Below are 19,737 nucleotides of genomic sequence, written 5' to 3' on the forward strand. Positions count from 1 at the left end.
ATACTGATGCAGACAGCACACCTAAGGTAGTGAACGCTAAAACTGCGTGCATCAGGCAGGAGGAGCGGGACCAGTTCGGTCTTCTCTGTACTGATGTGTGTGAACAGCAGTGGACTGTCCTGGGTGCAGGACGGTCATCTGCCAGTAAGAGGGTAGGAGGTGCCCTCTGCTGGCCGCTGCCTGGGATATCCAGGCCGTGCTCGGTGTATTTTACAGGAGGGTGACATTAAAGCTGATGTGGCGGATCGGAGGACGCAGTTAGATGTGCACAGGGACACTGATATTTTACCGGTCTATAATAAATTTGCAGTGACCATTGCAAATTCTTCGCCACACCCCTGTTGTGCATCTAGTAAAAGAAGATTAAATATTGTACTAGGTTTTTATACGGTTTATGCCCCTGGATATTCACATTCACTGACAGCCAAAATCTTAAAAACTGGAGAAGCATTGAAACAAAGAAAAAGTATCAGGAGCCGTGTAGTGCACAAAGCTGCAGAGCTTTTCGTTATACCTCGTATTTACTAAAGACTGGCCCTTTAAATCTTATTTGCTATATAGTTTACTGATAAGGTGTCAGATGTGGCATGGTAGATACTGCGGAGTCCGGAACGGAACATTATTGTGGGGACCAGGCAAAACCCGCCAGATACTCCGTAGACTGGAACATATTGTGGAGACTGGGCATAACCCGCCAGATACTTGTAGACCGGGTGTAAAGGGTGACTTTTTGGGAGAACTCTCCAGGTGCGGTGTAGATTGGGTGTAAACGGTGACTTAGGGTCATTTCACACTTGTCGCAGAGGATTCCGGCAGGCAGTTCCGGACGCAAACGGATGCATTTGTGAGACGGATCCAGATGCAAATCCGTCTCACAAATGCATTACAATACCGGATGTTGTCATCTGGAAAAACGGATCCGGTATTTATTTTCAGGTTTTTTTAAGGTCTGCGCATGCGCAGACCGCAAAACTGGTTCCGTTTTGCCAAATCACTTGGGGCCGATTCCGGTATTAATGTTTATCAATGGAAATTAATTCCGGCAAGTGTTCATGATTTTTGGCCCTTGGAAAACTGCAGCATGCTGCGGTATTTTCTCCGGTCAAAAAACGTAAGATGGACTGAACTGATGCATCCTGAACGGAATGCTCTCAATTCAGAATGCATTAGGGTAAAACTGATCATTTTTTTTTCCAGTATTGAGCCTCGAGGATGGAGCTCAATACCGGAAAACTTTAACGCAAGTGTGAAAGTACCCTTATTTGGAGAACTCTCCAGGTGCGTTGTAGGCCCGGTGTAAAGGGTGACTTATTTGGAGAACTCGCCAGGTGGGGTGTAGACCAGGTGTAAACAGTGACTTATTGGGAGAGCTCTCCAGATCAGTGTATACGGTGACTTACTGGGAGAACTCTCCAGGTGTGCTGTAGACCAAGTGTAAAGGGTGACTTATTGGGAGAACTCTCCAGGTGTGGTGTAGACCGGGTGTAAAGGGTGACTTATTGGGAGAACTCTCCAGGTGTGGTGTAGACCGGGTATAAAGGGTGACTTATTGGGAGAACTCTCCAAGTGTGGTGTAGACCGGGTGTAAAGGGTGACTTATTGGGAGAGCTCTCCCGATCGGTGTATACGGTGACTTACTGGGAGAACTCTCCAGGTGTGGTGTAGACCGGGTGTAAAGGGTGACTTATTGGGAGAACTCTCCAGGTGTGGTGTAGACCGGGTATAAAGGGTGACTTATTGGGAGAACTCTCCAAGTGTGGTGTAGACCGGGTGTAAAGGGTGACTTATTGGGAGAACTCTCCAGGTACGGTGTAGACCGGATGTGAAGGGTGACTTATTGGGAGAGCTCTCCCGATCGGTGTATACGGTGACTTACTGGGAGAACTCTCCAGGTGTGGTGTAGAACGGGTGTAAAGGGTGACTTATTGGGAGAACTCTCCAGGTGTGGTGTAGACCGGATGTAAACAGTTACTTATTGGGAGAACTCTCCAGGTACAGTGTAGACCGGGTGTAAAGGGTGACTTTTTGGGAGAACTCTCCAGGTAAGGTGTAGACCGGATGTAAAGGGTGACTTATTGGGAGAGCTCTCCAGATGTGGTGTAGACCGGGTGTAAAGGGTGACTTATTGGGAGAACTCTCCAGGTAAGGTGTAGACCGGGTGTAAAGGGTGACTTATTGGGAGAGCTCTCCAGGTACAGTGTAGACCGGATGTAAACGGTGACTTATTGGGAGAGCTCTCCAGGTACAGTGTAGACCGGATGTAAATGGTGACTTATTGGGAGAGCTCTCCAGGTACAGTGTAGACCGGATGTAAACGGTGACTTATTGAGAGAGCTCTCCGGGTACAGTGTAGACCGGGTGTAAAGGGTGACTTATTGGGAGAGCTCTCCAGGTACAGTGTAGACCAGATGTAAACGGTGACTTATTGGGAGAGCTCTCCAGGTACAGTGTAGACCGGGTGTAAAGGGTGACTTATTGGGAGAGCTCTCCAGGTACGGTGTAGACCGGATGTAAACAGTGACTTATTGGGAGAACTCTCCAGGTACAGTGTAGACCGGATGTAAACGGTGACTTATTGGGAGAGCTCTCCAGGTACAGTGTAGACCGGGTGTAAAGGGTGACTTATTGGGAGAGCTCTCCAGGTACGGTGTAGACCGGATGTAAACGGTGACTTATTGGGAGAGCTCTCCAGGTACAGTGTAGACCGGATGTAAACGGTGACTTATTGGGAGAGCTCTCCAGGTACAGTGTAGACCGGATGTAAACGGTGACTTATTGGGAGAGCTCTCCAGGTACAGTGTAGACCGGATGTAAACGGTGACTTATTGGGAGAGCTCTCCAGGTACAGTGTAGACCGGATGTAAACGGTGACTTATTGGGAGAGCTCTCCAGGTACAGTGTAGACCGGATGTAAACGGTGACTTATTGGGAGAGCTCTCCAGGTACAGTGTAGACCGGATGTAAACGGTGACTTATTGGGAGAGCTCTCCAGGTACAGTGTAGACCGGATGTAAACGGTGACTTATTGGGAGAGCTCTCCAGGTACAGTGTAGACCGGATGTAAACGGTGACTTATTGGGAGAGCTCTCCAGGTACAGTGTAGACCAGATGTAAACGGTGACTTATTGGGAGAGCTCTCCAGGTACAGTGTAGACCGGATGTAAACGGTGACTTATTGGGAGAGCTCTCCAGGTACAGTGTAGACCGGATGTAAACGGTGACTTATTGGGAGAGCTCTCCAGGTACAGTGTAGACCGGATGTAAACGGTGACTTATTGGGAGAGATCTCCAGGTTCAGTGTAGACCGGATGTAAACGGTGACTTATTGGGAGAGATCTCCAGGTTCAGTGTAGACCGGATGTAAACGGTGACTTATTGGGAGAGCTCTCCAGGTACAGTGTAGACCGGATGTAAACGGTGACTTATTGGGAGAGCTCTCCAGGTACAGTGTAGACTGGTGATATTTCAGCACATTAGGTGGAGAACAGGCATTCAGCTGCGCGGGGTGCAGGGAGGCGTGTGGATTCTGTTCTCCATCACTGTGGGCCTCATCCATCGCAGTGTAAGCTCAGGAGCTAAATGAACCCTCCAGGAACGGGAGCAAATGATTTAAAAATGAATTTACCGGAGAAGCAATTTAGCCAGATCCACATTGTGTCCCATCCGACGGCTTCTTATAAATGACAAGTCGTACAGAAAAGAACAGCTGCGGAATTTTTAAAGTCAACTTGTCTGTCATTAGAGGGGAGGCTTGAGATGATCGCGCCGTGCAGTTGGAGGGGATATTAAATATTGATTTATCTCGCAGGCAGGACGAGAGGGAAAAATGAGGCTAAGTGCCCCTCGCCATCTATCAGATCAGTGCAATTCATCTAGAGCTCAACAGGAGCGACGCTGCACTACAATGGCTGCATGAATCTCGGAGATTGGGTCGCGGCACGGTGATGATTTAATCACAATACACTGACACACAGCAATTTTTCAGACAATCACTGCTTTCGTCTTCCCTGTTCTGCATGGAATCTATTTAAGATGCGCGGGGCAGAGTGTTGAAATCCTGACAGGAGACATTCGAGCCGCTCGCCATCACTGCGTGCGAGTTATTTTCAGCTCCGGCTCTCACTGCTGCAGCGCGGCCAAGAGAAGCTTTGGAGATCTCCAGAAAGTGCCACAAAGCAGATCCTGTAACAAGCAGAAAGTGATTATTGTTCCTGCCTGAGCCGAGTGTAATAGAGACTTGTGTCACTCCCCGGTATCTCATGTCTGCACATACACGGGATTCCTGCGAGGAAAAACACATGTATTATGTCCAGAAATATCCCGGCTATAGAGGACGCCTTACCTCATAGGTGGACGCGCTCCAGCCCGCAGCACATGTGTCGGGAAAATGGGGCAATTCAAGACCGGGGCAAACCAGCCCAGATAATTTACCCTCGTGTTGTTCTGATAAATGTGCCCTTGGGTCGTGTTGCCCAACATTGTCTGCTCCTATTTAAAGAGCGCTGACCCCCAAAAATAAAGTGTCCAGAAAAAATCATCCTCTAGGGCATTCATAAGAGACCCTAGGAACACCCCTCCAGAAGCCAGACCCAGGATGGCAGCAAGTGATAACAGGTTAATGTCCCTGCAGCAGCATCCCCCTCACCCCCTCAGTCAGCCAGTGGCAGCCATGACGGCGCTGACAGGTGGATGGTACAACTCTGAGGACAACGCCGTTTACCGCACATCCTGGTCGTGAGCGCAGCACAATATGGATGCAGCATTTGATTTCGAGATTCCCACCTTCACAAAACTTACAAGCCACCATCTGTGCGTCTGTGTTTGCCAGGTGTAATAAGTGGTGGCGAGACTTGCGAGGTAGCGGGAAGCTTTAAACTTTTTGAGATTGGCATCTGCTGTTTATAAGGTAGAAGGACTGAATAAATAGATTCTCACTTGTCCTTAGACATTGTCAGCGGCGCAGCGTGCTCTCACCGCTCCTCCATACAGAAATTAAAAGGAAAAAACGGCTTTCAATGTGAATTGTCTGCAGACAATGCGTCCATTCTGCTGCCTCCGGACGGGATATAATGGCCGGGATTGACGCCACTGTCGCTTTCTTGGAGGCCATTTGTTTGCAGGGTGTAAGAGGTTTAGTGGACGGAAACTTTTAAAAGTTCTTGAGCGTTTTCTTTGTGATGCGACTTCACAGGACAACATGAAGGGACGAGGCCGGAAGTTCTGACAAATGTTTCATTGCTTTGTGGCAGTGGACGGCCATTTGTACTCGACTAGATCAGAGCGTATGGGGGAGGGGGACATCATCACTGAGGTATCTGCATGTAATAGAGAGAATCATAATATATGTGTGTCATCCATTCAGTGGAGAGCAGCGGTGTCATCATGGAGAAGGCCACCCATCAGGAGAGATCAGCGGTGACTAATGCTGGTATCATAGCAGTCCTCACGCCTCCAGGGGCCACTGATCAGTTCTTACACTTTATTAGAGGATAAGCGGCCCCTGATTTACTGGCTCCTGAATGAGTAGCTGTGAGAGATTTTCTGGAGTGCTGCCCTTGTATGTGACCAAGTGTAATGGAAGCCGCCCCACCGCACATACTTTAACCAAATAGACTTGTTTGCAGAAGAAAAAAAAAAGAAGGAACAATGTTCCAAGTGTGCCATACGGCGGGAGGGAGAAAGCATGCTGAAACAATTTGGGACATGGCACAGCCGACCAGCAGGGCGGAGTGCCCAACGCATTATTAAACCTCATATTGTTTTACAAAAGATGGAGGCGATCAGTCATCTCTGGGCAGGAAAAAAAATCACAGGTTTTCCAGGGGAACAATCCAGCTTTATTCCTCCTCCTCCACTAAAAATCTACATCCCAGGAAACTCTGTATAGGAACATATAGAACATGGCTCTTACCACCAGAATGCACAGCGTTATTGTAATCTCCACCAGAGGGGGCGCCACTGCACTGACAAATAATCGGGGGGCGTCCAGCTGGATGTATTTATTATACTCACTTATATGGCGCTGACATATTCCGCAACGCTTTACAGACATTAGCATCACGCTGTCGCCAATGGGGCTCACAATCTAAGTTAAATGTTCTGCAACTTTCCAATAGACTTTGTTTCAGTTACTTTCCATCAAGACCTCTGCTTGCTGTCAGTTTACATGTCTACACATCCAGCTGATTCAAGTGTATTGGATCAGTCGTGCGCAGGACAGATTTTCAGCCTCTGGATGCAAACAAGAATGATACATGGAGTAAGAAAATGTCAAGAAATTAAATGTGTCAGTGAATGGAAACATTTATCCTGCTCACTCAGCTCATGCCCTCGTCACAATGCATCAGTGCAGGCAGGAGCTGTCAGTCTGATGGCCAGGAGAGATTTCTTCTGCCTAATTACAGTAATCATCGTTACCTGGTTCTAATGGGATCTCCTGGCCCCGCACTGAGCCCGGGTAATGAATAATTGGTCTGTATACCCCCTCCCCCCTCCGATTGGGCGCTGTGACCTCATGGCTCTGGTCCGGGCCCCTCATTTTGCCGTCGCTTTGTTTACGGCCTCTTTTCACCATCTTTCTCCTAATTTACAGCTTGACCTGATGTGTGTGTGAAGCGTGTACGGCTGATCTTCCTCTTAACATCCGATTTTCTTTCCTAGCAAATAGTTTGAAGTGGAAAGAATGTTGCTGCGCGCAACTGATCGCGGCGTTTTATTTCTTTGTTTAGGTTTTATGAGCCATTTACTTGCCTCGCTATTCATTGTAAGATACTTTGCTGACCCAAAACGCGTCGGTAATTCCTAATCCAGGTTAGTCAGGGGAAAACAACGTAAAGGCGTAAAAAGCATTTATTTAGAGCAAAGGAATGGGAACACTCTGCTGTAAGTACACAATTCACCGCACAACTGCTAAACTTGTCCCAAGTATTCCCCCATGTTTAGCTGCGCTGTAAATATCATTTATTACAAGCAGTTTCCTCTACAGTCGGCGGCATGCATCGCGCCCCGTCTAAGTGTCCCGTTTACATTAAGCCTCTTTATGACTCTTGTTTGATAGAGCGATCTCTAAAAATTTAATGATACTATAAAATAATAAAAATGCCATTAATTTAGGCCGGATCCTGGAGGCAGCGGCTGTAAAGTCACATTAACAAACAGGAGGGGAAATTTTACAACAAAAAGCATTGTTATGTGTCAGGAGATAAATCAGGGGCGTAAATTTAAGAGGCGTTTTAGTGTCGGCGTGCCCGTTATTATAGAATGGGCAATAAGTGTATAAAGCATAGTATATAAAATTTTATGAATATATACAGGAAGGAGCGACCGCTCTGGAGTCGTGAATGCAGAGCCAGCCTTCAGCACCGCAAACACAAAAGTAGCATTCTCCCATTATCGCTACCTGCAAACAGAAATTCCATGCCCAAAAATGTTACTTGCGTTTTTTTATTTATTTATTTGTTTGTTTATTTTTGTGGATTTGATGTGATTTTGCTACAGATCTCAGCCTTGCATTCAAAAGTGTCAAATCTGCACAAATAATTGACACGCTGTGGATTTTAAGATCCGCACGGAAGAAAAAGCAAAGTGCATATGAGTTTGTCCAACGTCGCACAGTTTGCTGGTAGATCACACCGCGTGCAGGTGGCTTTAAAGGGCCGACGTCCAGTCTTCTGCATCAGGACATGTTCTGCGACTCCGGGAGGGAAGGGGGGCGATTTATCCAAACTGTTGTAAAACAACGTAAAGGAGTTGCTCATGGCAACCAATGTGATGGCAGGCAGTTTAACCCTTTACACGGGCGCTCTCTGTCACTCATCAGCCCACCGCACATTTTTGTTGACGAGCCGCCCCCAGGTCTGCCATCTTTGTACACCTATTAGGTCACATATAGACACTGTGCAATGTTATCCCAGCAAGCAGGAGGTCGTCCCTACTGGGACCAAACACTAAAATAAGTCTAAAATAAAATTCAATAAAATGTTTAAAAAAAAAACTGAAAACTAATTTCCCAAAGTATAGGATTACCACAGACTTTAACCTGAAACGTGGACAACAGAAAAAGAACAGAAAACCATACTAAAAATAAAAAACTATAAAAAACATGTCTGTGCTCCAGACCCGTGCAGATGAGAATACGCAAAGAACAAGTAGCGCGCGTCGACGTCGACAATAAGAAAACGTTCGGGGTGTCAGGATATGGTGGCAAAAACAAATGATAATTTCAAGTGAATCTATTGTTCAAAAGTAAACAAAAAACTATATAAATGCGAAATCGGTGTAATCATACTGATCGTGTATTCTGCACGGCGAATGCAAATTAAACGGAACCCAAAAAACTGCAGAAATGACATTTTTCTTTTAATTCCACCACCCAAAAAATTGAAATGGATGTACTCCAATGCTGCCCCTGAAAACTGCACCTTGACCCTGATGTGTCGAGTGGGGGGACAAGTTTCCGACGCTGTGGAATTGTCAGAAAGGTGTAAAATACGGAAAAGTCCATTTTCGCAGTCCTTGGAGGCGACGGTTTTAGGTCTATTTGCTTTAGATGTGGACGTCGTGTCCCTGCGTCTGTCACCCCTCCCTGCCAAAATATGGAAGTGACACTCAATAGCTGGAGCAGAAGACACGTCCCCATAGACAGAAAGAGCAAGCAAACACTACCTCATGTCTGCAGCCGCCAAGACGTTACAGGTGTCCCCTGGCATCCTCCATTACACATATTTCACTTCTAGCCCAGCCAGGAGGGACCTGCTCATCCTGAACTTACCAGTGTATGATTAGAATTTAAGAACTTCAGTAAAGACTGACACTAGCAAGAGCAGGTGGGACGTGACCGTGTGAGTGGAGCAATGTAATAGCGGCCATTACCAGTTGTCATCTACCATTTAGGTGACTGCAGGGAGCTCCACGCGCAGCAGAGAAGTGGGTCAGTGCACACTGAGCCGAGCAGCGATCAGCGCGCTGCTCCTGCATTATGTATTTGGTGTAACATGAAGGCAGCGACGTTCCCCGGGCTCCAGCAGATTGGAGCTGACATGACATGTAATATTGTTCTGTAGTAATGAACGGCGCGGCCTCATTATTCCGACGCACAACACGACGTTGCGTTTTGTCTGAAGACGAAACAACAAGACAAGAGGGAGTACGTCGGCGACGTTGCCGCGTGTTCTGCACTTGAGGAAACAATAAATTAATGATAACAATTGAAGACTCTTCTTGTAGAGCAGAGAATAGAAACCTGACTGCCGCTATCGCTGCGCTGGCGCCACGCAGGGTTCGGACAGGTTGTAGAAAGGCAGTCTATGGAGAGCAGATGTCCCCGCAGGTAGCTGTCCTACTTGTCTTTAGGACAGGGCGACAAGGAGACGTCCTGTAAGTTCTCCATAGCGTAAAGCCTTACCGAGCCATCTTCATTCCACTCGATGGACGACGACGGTCGCCTCTGCTTTTACAGTCTGCTCAGGAATCCCACAGTGTGACAGAAAACAGTAGAAGACATAAACTCATTCACTGACAGCAAGCAAAGATATTGAAAATGTAAAAGTAGCTGAAACACAGTCAGGAGTGACTGGCTACATAAAAGGTTGGGGCCGTCACAGAATGACACTCCGCATGGTTATGACAGGCCTCCCCATACATGACACAGGTAGCGCCATTGTTCGCGATGCAGGGTCCCTTCAGTGGTCGATCTGCGGCGCCCCCTCTGTGCGCTCGTCTGCAGGAGCGGAGTGTAGCCTTGTGAGTGTAATTGGAATTCAGTGATAATGTCTGCAGCTGACTGATACAATATGTGTGAACGCTTCCCTAAGACAAGACGTGTTACATCTGCCGCCATCTGTTAACCCCTTTCCCGGCCTCGCCAGGGGAGGGAGATGTCTGGGGTAGACTGGGGTTCAGGGGAGATGACAACATGAGATCTTCCTGAATAATCACCCTGAATTACCAGGCATAAAACTCTGTTTTTCTCTCTTCCGCAGGAGAGGACACATTACGACAATATCGGTGCCCAGTTATCAGGGAAACCCGGCGAAGACGGAAAGTTGGGGCCTGGGGTCATCGATCTGACAAGGCCAGAGGATGCAGAGGGTGAGTAAGAGCGGACTTTAGTGTCTAGAAATCACAATAGTCTTGCTATATTCAGCCTGTTAAATGCTGCAACACATTCTGCTCCATCCTTTGGCTATTGCTGTACCACATGCACCCCTCAGCTGCTGCAGAACTTCATAATGCACACTGCAGCTAGAGAAAGGTGTCTTGTTGCAGATTATTGGGAGGTCAGTAGGGGGCGATAGGTGGGAGGTTTATGACCTTCACCCTCCAAACCTCAGGCCATTGACGGATACGTCTCCTCGGCGCACAAGGATGCATTTTCTGGCTCTGCACGCCGCCAGCTGCACCATCCGACCAAGGTTTTATTTGTGTGCAGTTAAAAATAATATCTGCTTGATAATAATTTTCCATATTAATGATTTTGCAGTTTGCAGTGGTGAAAAGAATGTCCCTGATTGTCGATTCTTGCGGCGTCGGAGTATTTTTAGCGGTGGTGGGCAGTTTGTGGGGTTGTTTTTCTCTTTCCCTTTTTTACACAAAGCTTCACATGAAAGGAAAATGCAAAGATGTCACTATAGCAATGGGCGAGGCCGCGACCAAGACCAGAAACGAACGAGTATATCTATAAACGCGCCAAAGTGAGATATAAATAGGACGAGGAGATTGTGTCTTTAGATAAAGCGCCGCTGATTTCACTTTGGAGAAGTTTGTGCGGCGCTCAGACAGAGGGGTCGTTACAGTCGCCTCTAGACAGGGCTGGGTACAGCGTCCTTTATCTCGCCACGAGCATCACCCACCGCACTCCTCAGATGAAGGACGTTCTCCAAGACCACAGAAGGGCTCCGGCGAGAGGCTTCGTGCACTGACATATGGCGGAGTGCCGCTCTCCGTGCATCCAGCCGCCGTCAGACACAACATCCAAAGAACTGCGACTGCAGGAAATGGAAACTCCCATGAATCTGATATCAGATCTGTTCCTGCAGAACCAGCAGTGTGAGCCCCCAGGTGCTGGAGGGGTTGTCATAGGACCCCTTGTGTAAGGAGCCCCAGCACAGTCTGGAGATACTTTCCTGGAGGAAGTTTCCTTTAATCCAGCATCTGATAATCCAGCTCTAACTCCGAACCGCAGGATAATCTGAAAACTCCCAAATTATAATCGAGCATCGAGAGGTAGCAGAGGCAGATGTGCCCATGTTTGACTCTCAGGCCATGCTAGGAGTTGTAGTTCCGCAGTAGTCTGTGCACGGTGCCATGTGTATAAATATATTCTTCCGGACAAGAAGTGTTCTATAGCCTCTTGTGTGCGCCATGTTTGTGTACCGTAGGCCGCTTGATAAATGTAGAACGTCAAGCCTGATTACTGCTGCCGTTGTGTTGATTTGTATGATTTTTCTCCTACAGGGGGCACCACAGTGGTGGAGGCGCGAGTCTACAGGGACGCACGAGGACGCAGCAGCAATGAGCCGCACATCAAACGACCAATGAATGCTTTCATGGTTTGGGCAAAAGACGAAAGAAGGAAAATCCTGCAGGCGTTTCCTGACATGCACAACTCCAACATCAGCAAAATCCTTGGTGAGTGCAAAATAACGAGACGCCCACAAATCTGCTCATGGGATCCACTTCAGTCAGATCCCCAGCCACCGCCGTCCATCTGACCGCTCCTCGGGGTAAGTGACATCCCCGCTTGGTGGTCTGCAGACAACTCAAATCACTTCCCAATCTCTTCTGCTTAATACAAGAAGTGACGATGAGAAATCAGCCGCTGGGACTGGCGTTACCTCAGGAGGTCCACTTACAGTCCCCTGCCCATACTTAAGGGGTCCGCCTGTAGTGGAGGGTCTGCCAGTAACCAGACACCACAGCTCCGCTTCATCTGGGCATTCTCTGCTGTTACTTCAGATCAGGGATGCTCAACCTGCGGCCTTCCAGCTGTTGTAAAACTACAACTCCCATCATGCCCTGCTGTAAGCTCATAGGCATAGGCTGTCCAGGCATGCTGGGAGTTGTAGTTTTGCAACAGCTGGAGGGCCGCGGGTTGGGCATCCCTGCTTCAGATGATACTCCAGTCACAGCCAGAGCTGCAGTCACAATTCTGCTGTCATGTCTTATACTCCAGTCACACTCAGAGCTGCAGTCACAATTTTTCTGTTACATCTCGTCTTATACTCCAGTCACACTCAGAACTGCAGTCACGTCTTATACTCCAGTCACACTTAGAGCGGCAGTCACAATTCTGCTGTTACACACTCCAGTCACACTCAGAGCTGCAGTCACAGTTCTGCTGTTACATCACATCTTATAGTCCAGTCGCATGGACTGAGATATGGTTCAGGGTACGTCCATTGCTGGGTGCATGTATGATGCTAGCGTGTTGCGTGGGTTCGTCCCTCCCGGCTTCTCCCCAGCGGCCTCCTCCCAGCCCGGATAGTGGTGTCTTCTGTCGTCAGGTCTTTAGGAGAAGCCGTGGATGTAGATAAACATGTGGGCGTGTCCCTGAGCTGCTCCCACGCGTGTCAGGCCGGCGGTGCAGCTGTTTCCAGGGCCGGGCAGAGGCGCCGACACCTTGTTACATTCATGAGGCTGAACCTATGGAGGCAGCACAGAGTAATGAGGGGATTAGTCCTCCTGCCAGGAGCCTCCAAACTCACTTTAATTGAGTGTTACTTATGCAAAATGGAGGCATTTCAGCTGCTGCCAAGTAGGTGTGACACGGGATAATGAGGGAAAAGCTGATCCTGGAGCTGGGGCGTGCCCCCATCCTCTTCCTCCTCGTATGTTGAGGTAACGGCCGCCACCACATTGGTCGCTGGTCACATTACGGAGAATTGTCTTTAGTCTTGGTCGGTTGCAGATTTTCTCCCCATGTTAAAACTCTGTTCTTCTACGAGGCGCCATGACACGGTTTTTACACTTCTAAAACATTTTCCTAAAAAAAAAAAAAAAAGATTTTCAGAGGGCGGCAGAACGCCCGATCACTGATATGCGCCTTAGGGCCCATTCACACAGCCGTATGAACGGGTCCGTACCCGTTCCGCAATTTTGCAGAACGGGTACGGACCCATTCATTTCAATGGGGGCCGCAAAAGATGCGAACAGCACAAAAAATATAGAGCATGTCCTATTCTTGTCCGGACAAGAATAGGCATTTTCTGCCGGTCATGTGCAGTCCACAAATTTCGGAACCCACACAGGCCAGCATCCATGTTTTCTGGATCCTACGGTCGTCTGATAGTGTTTGTGTCAGGACGCAGCTTTGCATATTCAGTGTCCTGTGTATCTGCTCTGGTCGCAGACATAATAGCAGCCTCCGCCTTGTGCGCCCCTTTAATAGCGGCCTGTGAGGCCCCGGACTCCTCTGCGGTCTCAGTCCAGTATACCGACATGAGCACTGCAGCTTCCGATGCTTTCTTTATCCTGAAGGTTCCTGTATCTGCTGGTCGTGGCCGTCCTCGCGTCAGAATATTAACTCTTCGCTGTCACGTGAGCAGGAGGCGCAGACACATAGCGGGTGCACGTCCCCCCTCATGCCTGCCGTCACCTTGTGTTTTCTGCTATTGTTCCCCATAGAATGTGCTTTTAGGGTCTATTCAGAGCAGTTTACTCAGTGGTAGTCAGCCATTCACTGGCAGAGCGTTTCAAGGCTGAGGCCGCTGATCCCGGAGCCTTGAGTTCATAACATTCATCTAAAAACCTTCGTAAAACTCGTGAAATTGCCCTCGTAATTAGCATTTCAATGTGATCTACGTGTGTTTTCTTCTAGGAGTCAAATATTGCAGCGCCTTTTCTCGTTCAAGGTGCCAGCGTCCTCGTTATTTCCGGATATTCGGTGTTTTTGATGTTTTTCTTCTGTTTCTGTAGGTTCCCGCTGGAAATCCATGTCCAATCAAGAAAAACAACCTTATTATGAAGAACAAGCACGGCTGAGCAAGATCCACCTGGAGAAGTATCCCAACTACAAGTACAAGCCGCGGCCGAAGCGCACCTGCATTGTGGACGGCAAGAAACTGCGCATCGGCGAGTACAAGCAGCTGATGAGATCCAGGCGGCAGGAGATGAGGCAGTTCTTTACTGTGGGGTGAGTGGCGCTGTAACCTGCGGTGGTCGCCGCTCAGGTAGAGCTCAGAATAATAGGAGCGGCACGCAGATAACGCCCCGGGTCCCCTGCAATGCTGTCTTTTCTTATATGTCACACAAGTGATAATTTCACTCACGCGGTTTGTGTTTTTCCTTATTTTAGGCAGCAACCTCAGATCCCAATCAGCACAGCGACCGGGGTTGTATATCCGGGTGCAATCAGCATGGCCACGACCACGCCGTCACCGCAGATGACATCAGATTGCTCCAGCACTTCCGCCAGCCCTGAGCCCAGCATCCCCGTCATACAAAGCACCTATGGCATGAAACTGGACGCTGCCAGTCTGGGCGGGAACGATCTGATGAACGGGGAGGATGAAATGGAAATGTACGACGAATATGACGAGGAGCCTAAATCAGACTATAGCAGTGACAATGAGGCCAATGAAGCCGTGAGTACCAACTGAGAAAACCACGAGCCTGCCAGGAGGAGACGAATAACCCGCTCTCGAACATTTCTTGAAGAGCCTGCATGCGTATGTGGTTTCCACAATCTCATCAGCAGAATGGTCTTAAATATTTCATGTGTGACACAGAATGACTTCCCCCAGTTTTTCTTGAACTTTTTTTTCTATTTTATTTTAAGTGAACACATATGTAAAAAGATAAAAAAGAAAGTCTCCGCCATCAGGACTTGAACTGAAATGAACCCGTAGCCGTCTGCCGAGTCTTACATTTAGTGTGTTTTCCTTTTTGAATGCTGATAGTTTTGAGTTACTGTTTTTGGATGGGGTATAGACATTCTCACTCAGGTATGTACCAGCCAATAAGTTGTGAATGTGTTTTTATGCTGAATTATTTTAGGAGGTAGGTACTGATTTTTACAAGCGGACGTGTAGACAGCTGCGCAGAACTCTCTGCCGTGGAACCTCTTTGGACGCTTCTCCCTCTCGATCCATTACTTTGGTGCCAAACATCGTTGACGTCTTAAAAAAAAAAAAAAAAGTCTTAGAAAATGCAAAGATTGCCCGTTTTGCATGGCATGGTCTTAGAGAGGGTGTAGTGCAGCTGACGGGCGCTGCTGCGGGGCGAGCTCGTTTTCAGTGACTCCTGCGTCCGCCTCGTAGCCCCCGCTTACCTGTGCGTTTAGTCTTAACACTCTCTCCTGATTTGACAATATTCATTCCAGAATGCAAAGGGTCCATCTGAATTTCACAGCACCCCCCAGAGATACTGCTGGTGATTGGAGAAATCCTGCTTAGATACGTCCTGCCAGGTTAGGTACGTGGTCAGTGGTGGAGGATGTCATATACGTGATGAGAGCGTCTCACAGCTGTCTCCAGTAAAAGGTCTTTTTTGTATTTTTTGGTGGGATGTCATTGCGCAGCTTTGTACATTAAGTCATTTTTATGCATTTACTTTAGTCATTTATTTCTTTTAAATGACTAACTGAAAAAAAGCTAAAAAAAATTTTAAAAAAATTGTATTATTATAGCAGCAAAGAACAAAGCGACTGTTCTTCATCTGAAACTTGATTTTTCTTGTACGACAGAAAACAGATTTTGTGCCCTTAGTGTTATATCGAGCACTGGATAGAAATGGTATTTTTATCACTTCTGACAAATGTGAAGCTATGAACAAACGTCGCCGGCTCCTGCGCGCCGAGTCAATCATATATACAGATATATCATTTTCTACTTATTTCACTTATTTATACAGGAAGCTTTGCGGTTTTGAGCGCTTGGTTGAAGCTTCGGGATCGCACCGCCGTTGTGGCCCTGCGACCAGCCATTTACAAGGCAAACCTCAGAATCACCAATCATATGCACTGACGACAAGGACGGCTCTACAGTATTACAGATCGGGGGGGGTTCCTTATTCTTTGCCTGCATTAGCCCCCATCTCATGGACACGCGCTCCGTACACATTAGCTCACAGGTTTACACCCGGCTTCACCATAGTTTCTCCTGTTGTACCCCAAGTGCTGGAAGAATGGAAGAGTCCAATGGGAGAAAGGGGAGGCAGTAGGAATGGAAGAGTCCAATGGGAAAAGGGGAGGCAGGAAGAATGGAAGAGTCCAATGGGGGAAGTGGGGATGGAAGAATCCAATGGGGGAAAGGAGAGGCAGGAGGAATGGAAGAGTCCAATGGGGGAAGGGGAGGCAGTAAGAATGGACAGGGAGAATGGAAGAGTCCAGTGCGGGCAGATTAGCTGCGAGGCGGAACAAATAACTGATGAGCGCCATTAGGTGTCATTAAATCTGTCAGATTGTCCCAAGACGTCATCTGTGCTGAGATCACAGGCCCTGAGCCCTAACAAGCCCATAAACCAGTCCCATCAATGAATAAGTGGTCACTCTGTAATGTGCACAGATGTAGCAGAGCAGAATTTGTCAGGTAACTGTTTACATCAGAGGTAGCACAACGTCATAGCCCCAGAATTCAGCTCTGCTACGTCTGCCTGTAGAATAGTGCGCAACCACCGAGCCCCTGATTAAATCCAAGGGATTCTTTACTTTAGTTGAGGTTTGGCGCAAGGTTCCCACTAGTGTTCTACTGTCAGTGACTGAGCTGAGGGGGGTTGTAGTACTTATTAATAGCGGCTTGTACATGGTGCCGGAGACGCCGCTGCAGCTTGAATTGCTTTTAGTACCTGACTAGCTGCAGGGTGGGATGTGGGCGTCCGAGGACGGATGCTTCCTGCTGATTCTTACTGATGGTACTAATCACACATTTCCAGCCAGGAGACTTCTCTTCCAGATGATGGTACTGATAGGAAGACGTAACGTGGGGGACGCTGCAGACCATCCACTCGGCTGAGACTTGCACTTTACTGAACTTGGATTTCTAGATAGTTTAGAACATGGGAATTGGGGGCGACATCATTGTAACTGGCAGAAGGACACCGGAGGGGTGCAACAGAGTAATGGCGGCAGTCACAATCTATGCAGGGAGAGGATTATACTGACAGGTGAAGGTCTATGGGGGGCATCCATGCAGAAAGCAGCAGAAACATGGGGTCCGGTCTCATCCCGCAGGTCTTCAGCTGCACAGTACAGGATGTGACGGCAATACCCGGGGGGCATCTTACAAGACACCTCGGACGTTCCGCACGTGTCCTGTACCCGTCCTCGGGTACTACGGCTCTTCACAGTTCTGCTTGTTGCTGACACAACCCAACATCTTATATCCCATAATGCACTGAGGTGGTTTATGGCCCCCCCATGTCAGACTGCTGTACAACACATCTTGCTGTCCCAGCTATAAAACAGCAGGTAGATGTGCAGCTTTGGGTGTGACTAGAGTACAAGGTGATGTCTGACTGAAAAAGGGGAAAATGTAAACTGAAGGCAGAGTCTGAGCAGCAATCGGAAGAACTGTGAATGCAGCTCTGGATGTACACTGTTTACCACCAGAGCAGCGGGATCTTTGTTCTGCTGACTACCATGTACTGCCACTTCCCAGCCACACACATCATACCAGGTTGTCAGGTACTGGGCTGTAGGTGCACAGTTTAACCTTATGTAGCTTAGGAGTGTAACTAGAAGTGCAAAGTCTTGGACCCTGTTATGTGCAGTGACAATGATTGTCAGCTCTTCAGTCGAGGAGTAATGCAGACAGTATAATAAACCCGGTGAGCGCTGCTCCGTGGTGTCCTCCTATTGATGCCGCCAGACGCTCGGCTGATGCTTCTTGTGGATGTCTTATGTGTTGCTAACAGCGATGGGTTCGTTCTTCAGTACACGCAATGCTGGCGAGGCCCAACGCGTTTCACACTCAGTCTCACTGTGGCGCCTCCAGCATTCAAGGGTTTGGACAATTTTGATTAGAATGTGAAATAAAGTTTGAGGTCTCTGGGGGGGGGGGGGGTGAGGAGTGGCCCCCCAGCGCCCGCGCGCTTCACGCTCGCTGACCTCAGTTTACAAAAGCACTTGTTACATTTCAGTTCTTCCCTCCCCCACTCCTTTGTTTTGTACAGTGGTTTATGTTGTATTTTCTACATTTTTGATAGGACCCCGCGTGGATCATTTTATAGACGGATATGTCTCGCTCATCTCTTGGACGTACACAATGTTTTAATTGCTGTAAAAACTTTTGTGTTTTTTTTTTTTTGTTTTTTTAAATCTGCGCGCCGAGTGCAGAATAGTATTCTATAGAATAAGTTTATGAGAGATGCAAAAAGAACTTTGCGACAGGAAAGGAATATTTAATTTAAGCTCTGCTTGGCTAAGGACTGTGAGCCGGGCCCCGGAGCTCACACATAATGGGATACGTGCAAATACAAAAGCTGCCTGAATGCTGCACATTGCAGACCGGCGAGTGTGCATCGTCTGTTCGTCTTCCTCGTGTCAATATGTCTGATGCTTTTTTTATTTTTGTTTCGTCTTTTAAGTTAAGGTAAAAAATTAAAAAAATAATGCAAACTTTTTTTTTCATTTTTTTTTTTTTACATCGTGTCCCTTGCAATTTATAGCAAAATAAAGAATACAAAGCGGCTTAGCGTTTGTGTCCTGACCGCGGTCCAGGAGGCTCTTATTATATGTAACCCTTCCTACATTGTAATTTGTGATGTATATTGTGAGGTTGTACTTTATGTTAATTTAATCAGCACAATTCACTGACATGCTGGACTGACACGCTCGCTGCTCTTTGGAAGCATACGGCTTTATACCGGGCTGAGGCTCGAGCCGGGGGGGGGGGGGGTACCTTGGAAACGCCCGCTCGCATTAAAGCCCACAGATTTTGGATGTTTTTGAGCTCTCTGTAAGAGGCCGATACCCTTGTGGGCCAATGGCTTGCGATTATTTGGGCGTTTAGAGGGAATCAGACTGAACTGGTGTCTATTGCTGCTTTGAATGAAATGTACATAGTTTATGAAGAGAATCCTGTACAGTCCAGTGTAAAGTTTTTAACTGAACTTTGAGAAGTTGCCATCACTTGTGTCTCACCTCTTGCTCCAGTACAATGACCTGATGAATAATCAATAAATCTGCTCAGAACGATGAGCCCCGTTCTCGCTTTGACTCCTTTTGTGCAGTATTGACGTGAGGTAACGTGATGCGGCTCGGAGGACGGACCACCAGAGCCTCGGCAAGCCCCCGCAGGGCACACAGTGCTCTCTGTAATACGTGTAACCTGCAATCTTAGGAGAATGCTAACCCTAAGAAAGAGACTGTAAACTGACCTGTTAATTTACCTCAAGACTGTCCCTCCGACCCGAATCTATTCACCGCACTCCGTCTTTTGTACTGATGTTGACACTTACTGATTAAAGATACATTTGTTTTACGACCCTCGAGTCTGTCTATTTACTACACGAGAAGTCAGCAGCACCTATAGGGGGCGCCAAACATATATGCAAGAAGCGGTGACAGAAGTATTATAATCCAACACTTGAGGTAGAGGATAATGACACGCTGACACTTGGGGTACAGGATAACGACACTTGGGGTACAAGTTAACGACGTGCTGACACTTGGGGTACAGGATAACGACACTGACACTTGGGGTACAGGATAACGACACTTGGGGTACAAGTTAACAACGCCCTGACACTTGGGGTACAGGATAACAAGACGCTGACACTTGGGGTACAGGTTAACGACGC

General features: G+C 47.8%; 1 protein-coding gene across 18 annotated transcripts in view; it reads left to right on the forward strand.

The window, feature by feature from the left end:
• The window catches only part of SOX6 (SRY-box transcription factor 6), a 288,239-nt gene extending 268,818 nt beyond the window's left edge, over nucleotides 1-19,421 (forward strand). For all 18 annotated transcript variants that reach the window (XM_044271016.1, XM_044271012.1, XM_044271009.1 and 15 more), the window contains 4 exons: nucleotides 9,981-10,089; nucleotides 11,455-11,628; nucleotides 13,915-14,131; nucleotides 14,294-19,421. In XM_044271016.1, coding sequence (XP_044126951.1) covers nucleotides 9,981-10,089; nucleotides 11,455-11,628; nucleotides 13,915-14,131; nucleotides 14,294-14,597 — 804 coding nt within the window. In that variant the 3' untranslated portion in view covers nucleotides 14,598-19,421. The remainder of the gene's footprint in view (nucleotides 1-9,980; nucleotides 10,090-11,454; nucleotides 11,629-13,914; nucleotides 14,132-14,293) is intronic.
• Nucleotides 19,422-19,737: the final 316 nt, after the last annotated feature.

The sequence above is a fragment of the Bufo gargarizans genome, chromosome 10 (genome assembly GCF_014858855.1).
Source record: "Bufo gargarizans isolate SCDJY-AF-19 chromosome 10, ASM1485885v1, whole genome shotgun sequence".
In the NCBI taxonomy this organism is placed as follows: Eukaryota; Metazoa; Chordata; class Amphibia; order Anura; family Bufonidae; genus Bufo; species Bufo gargarizans.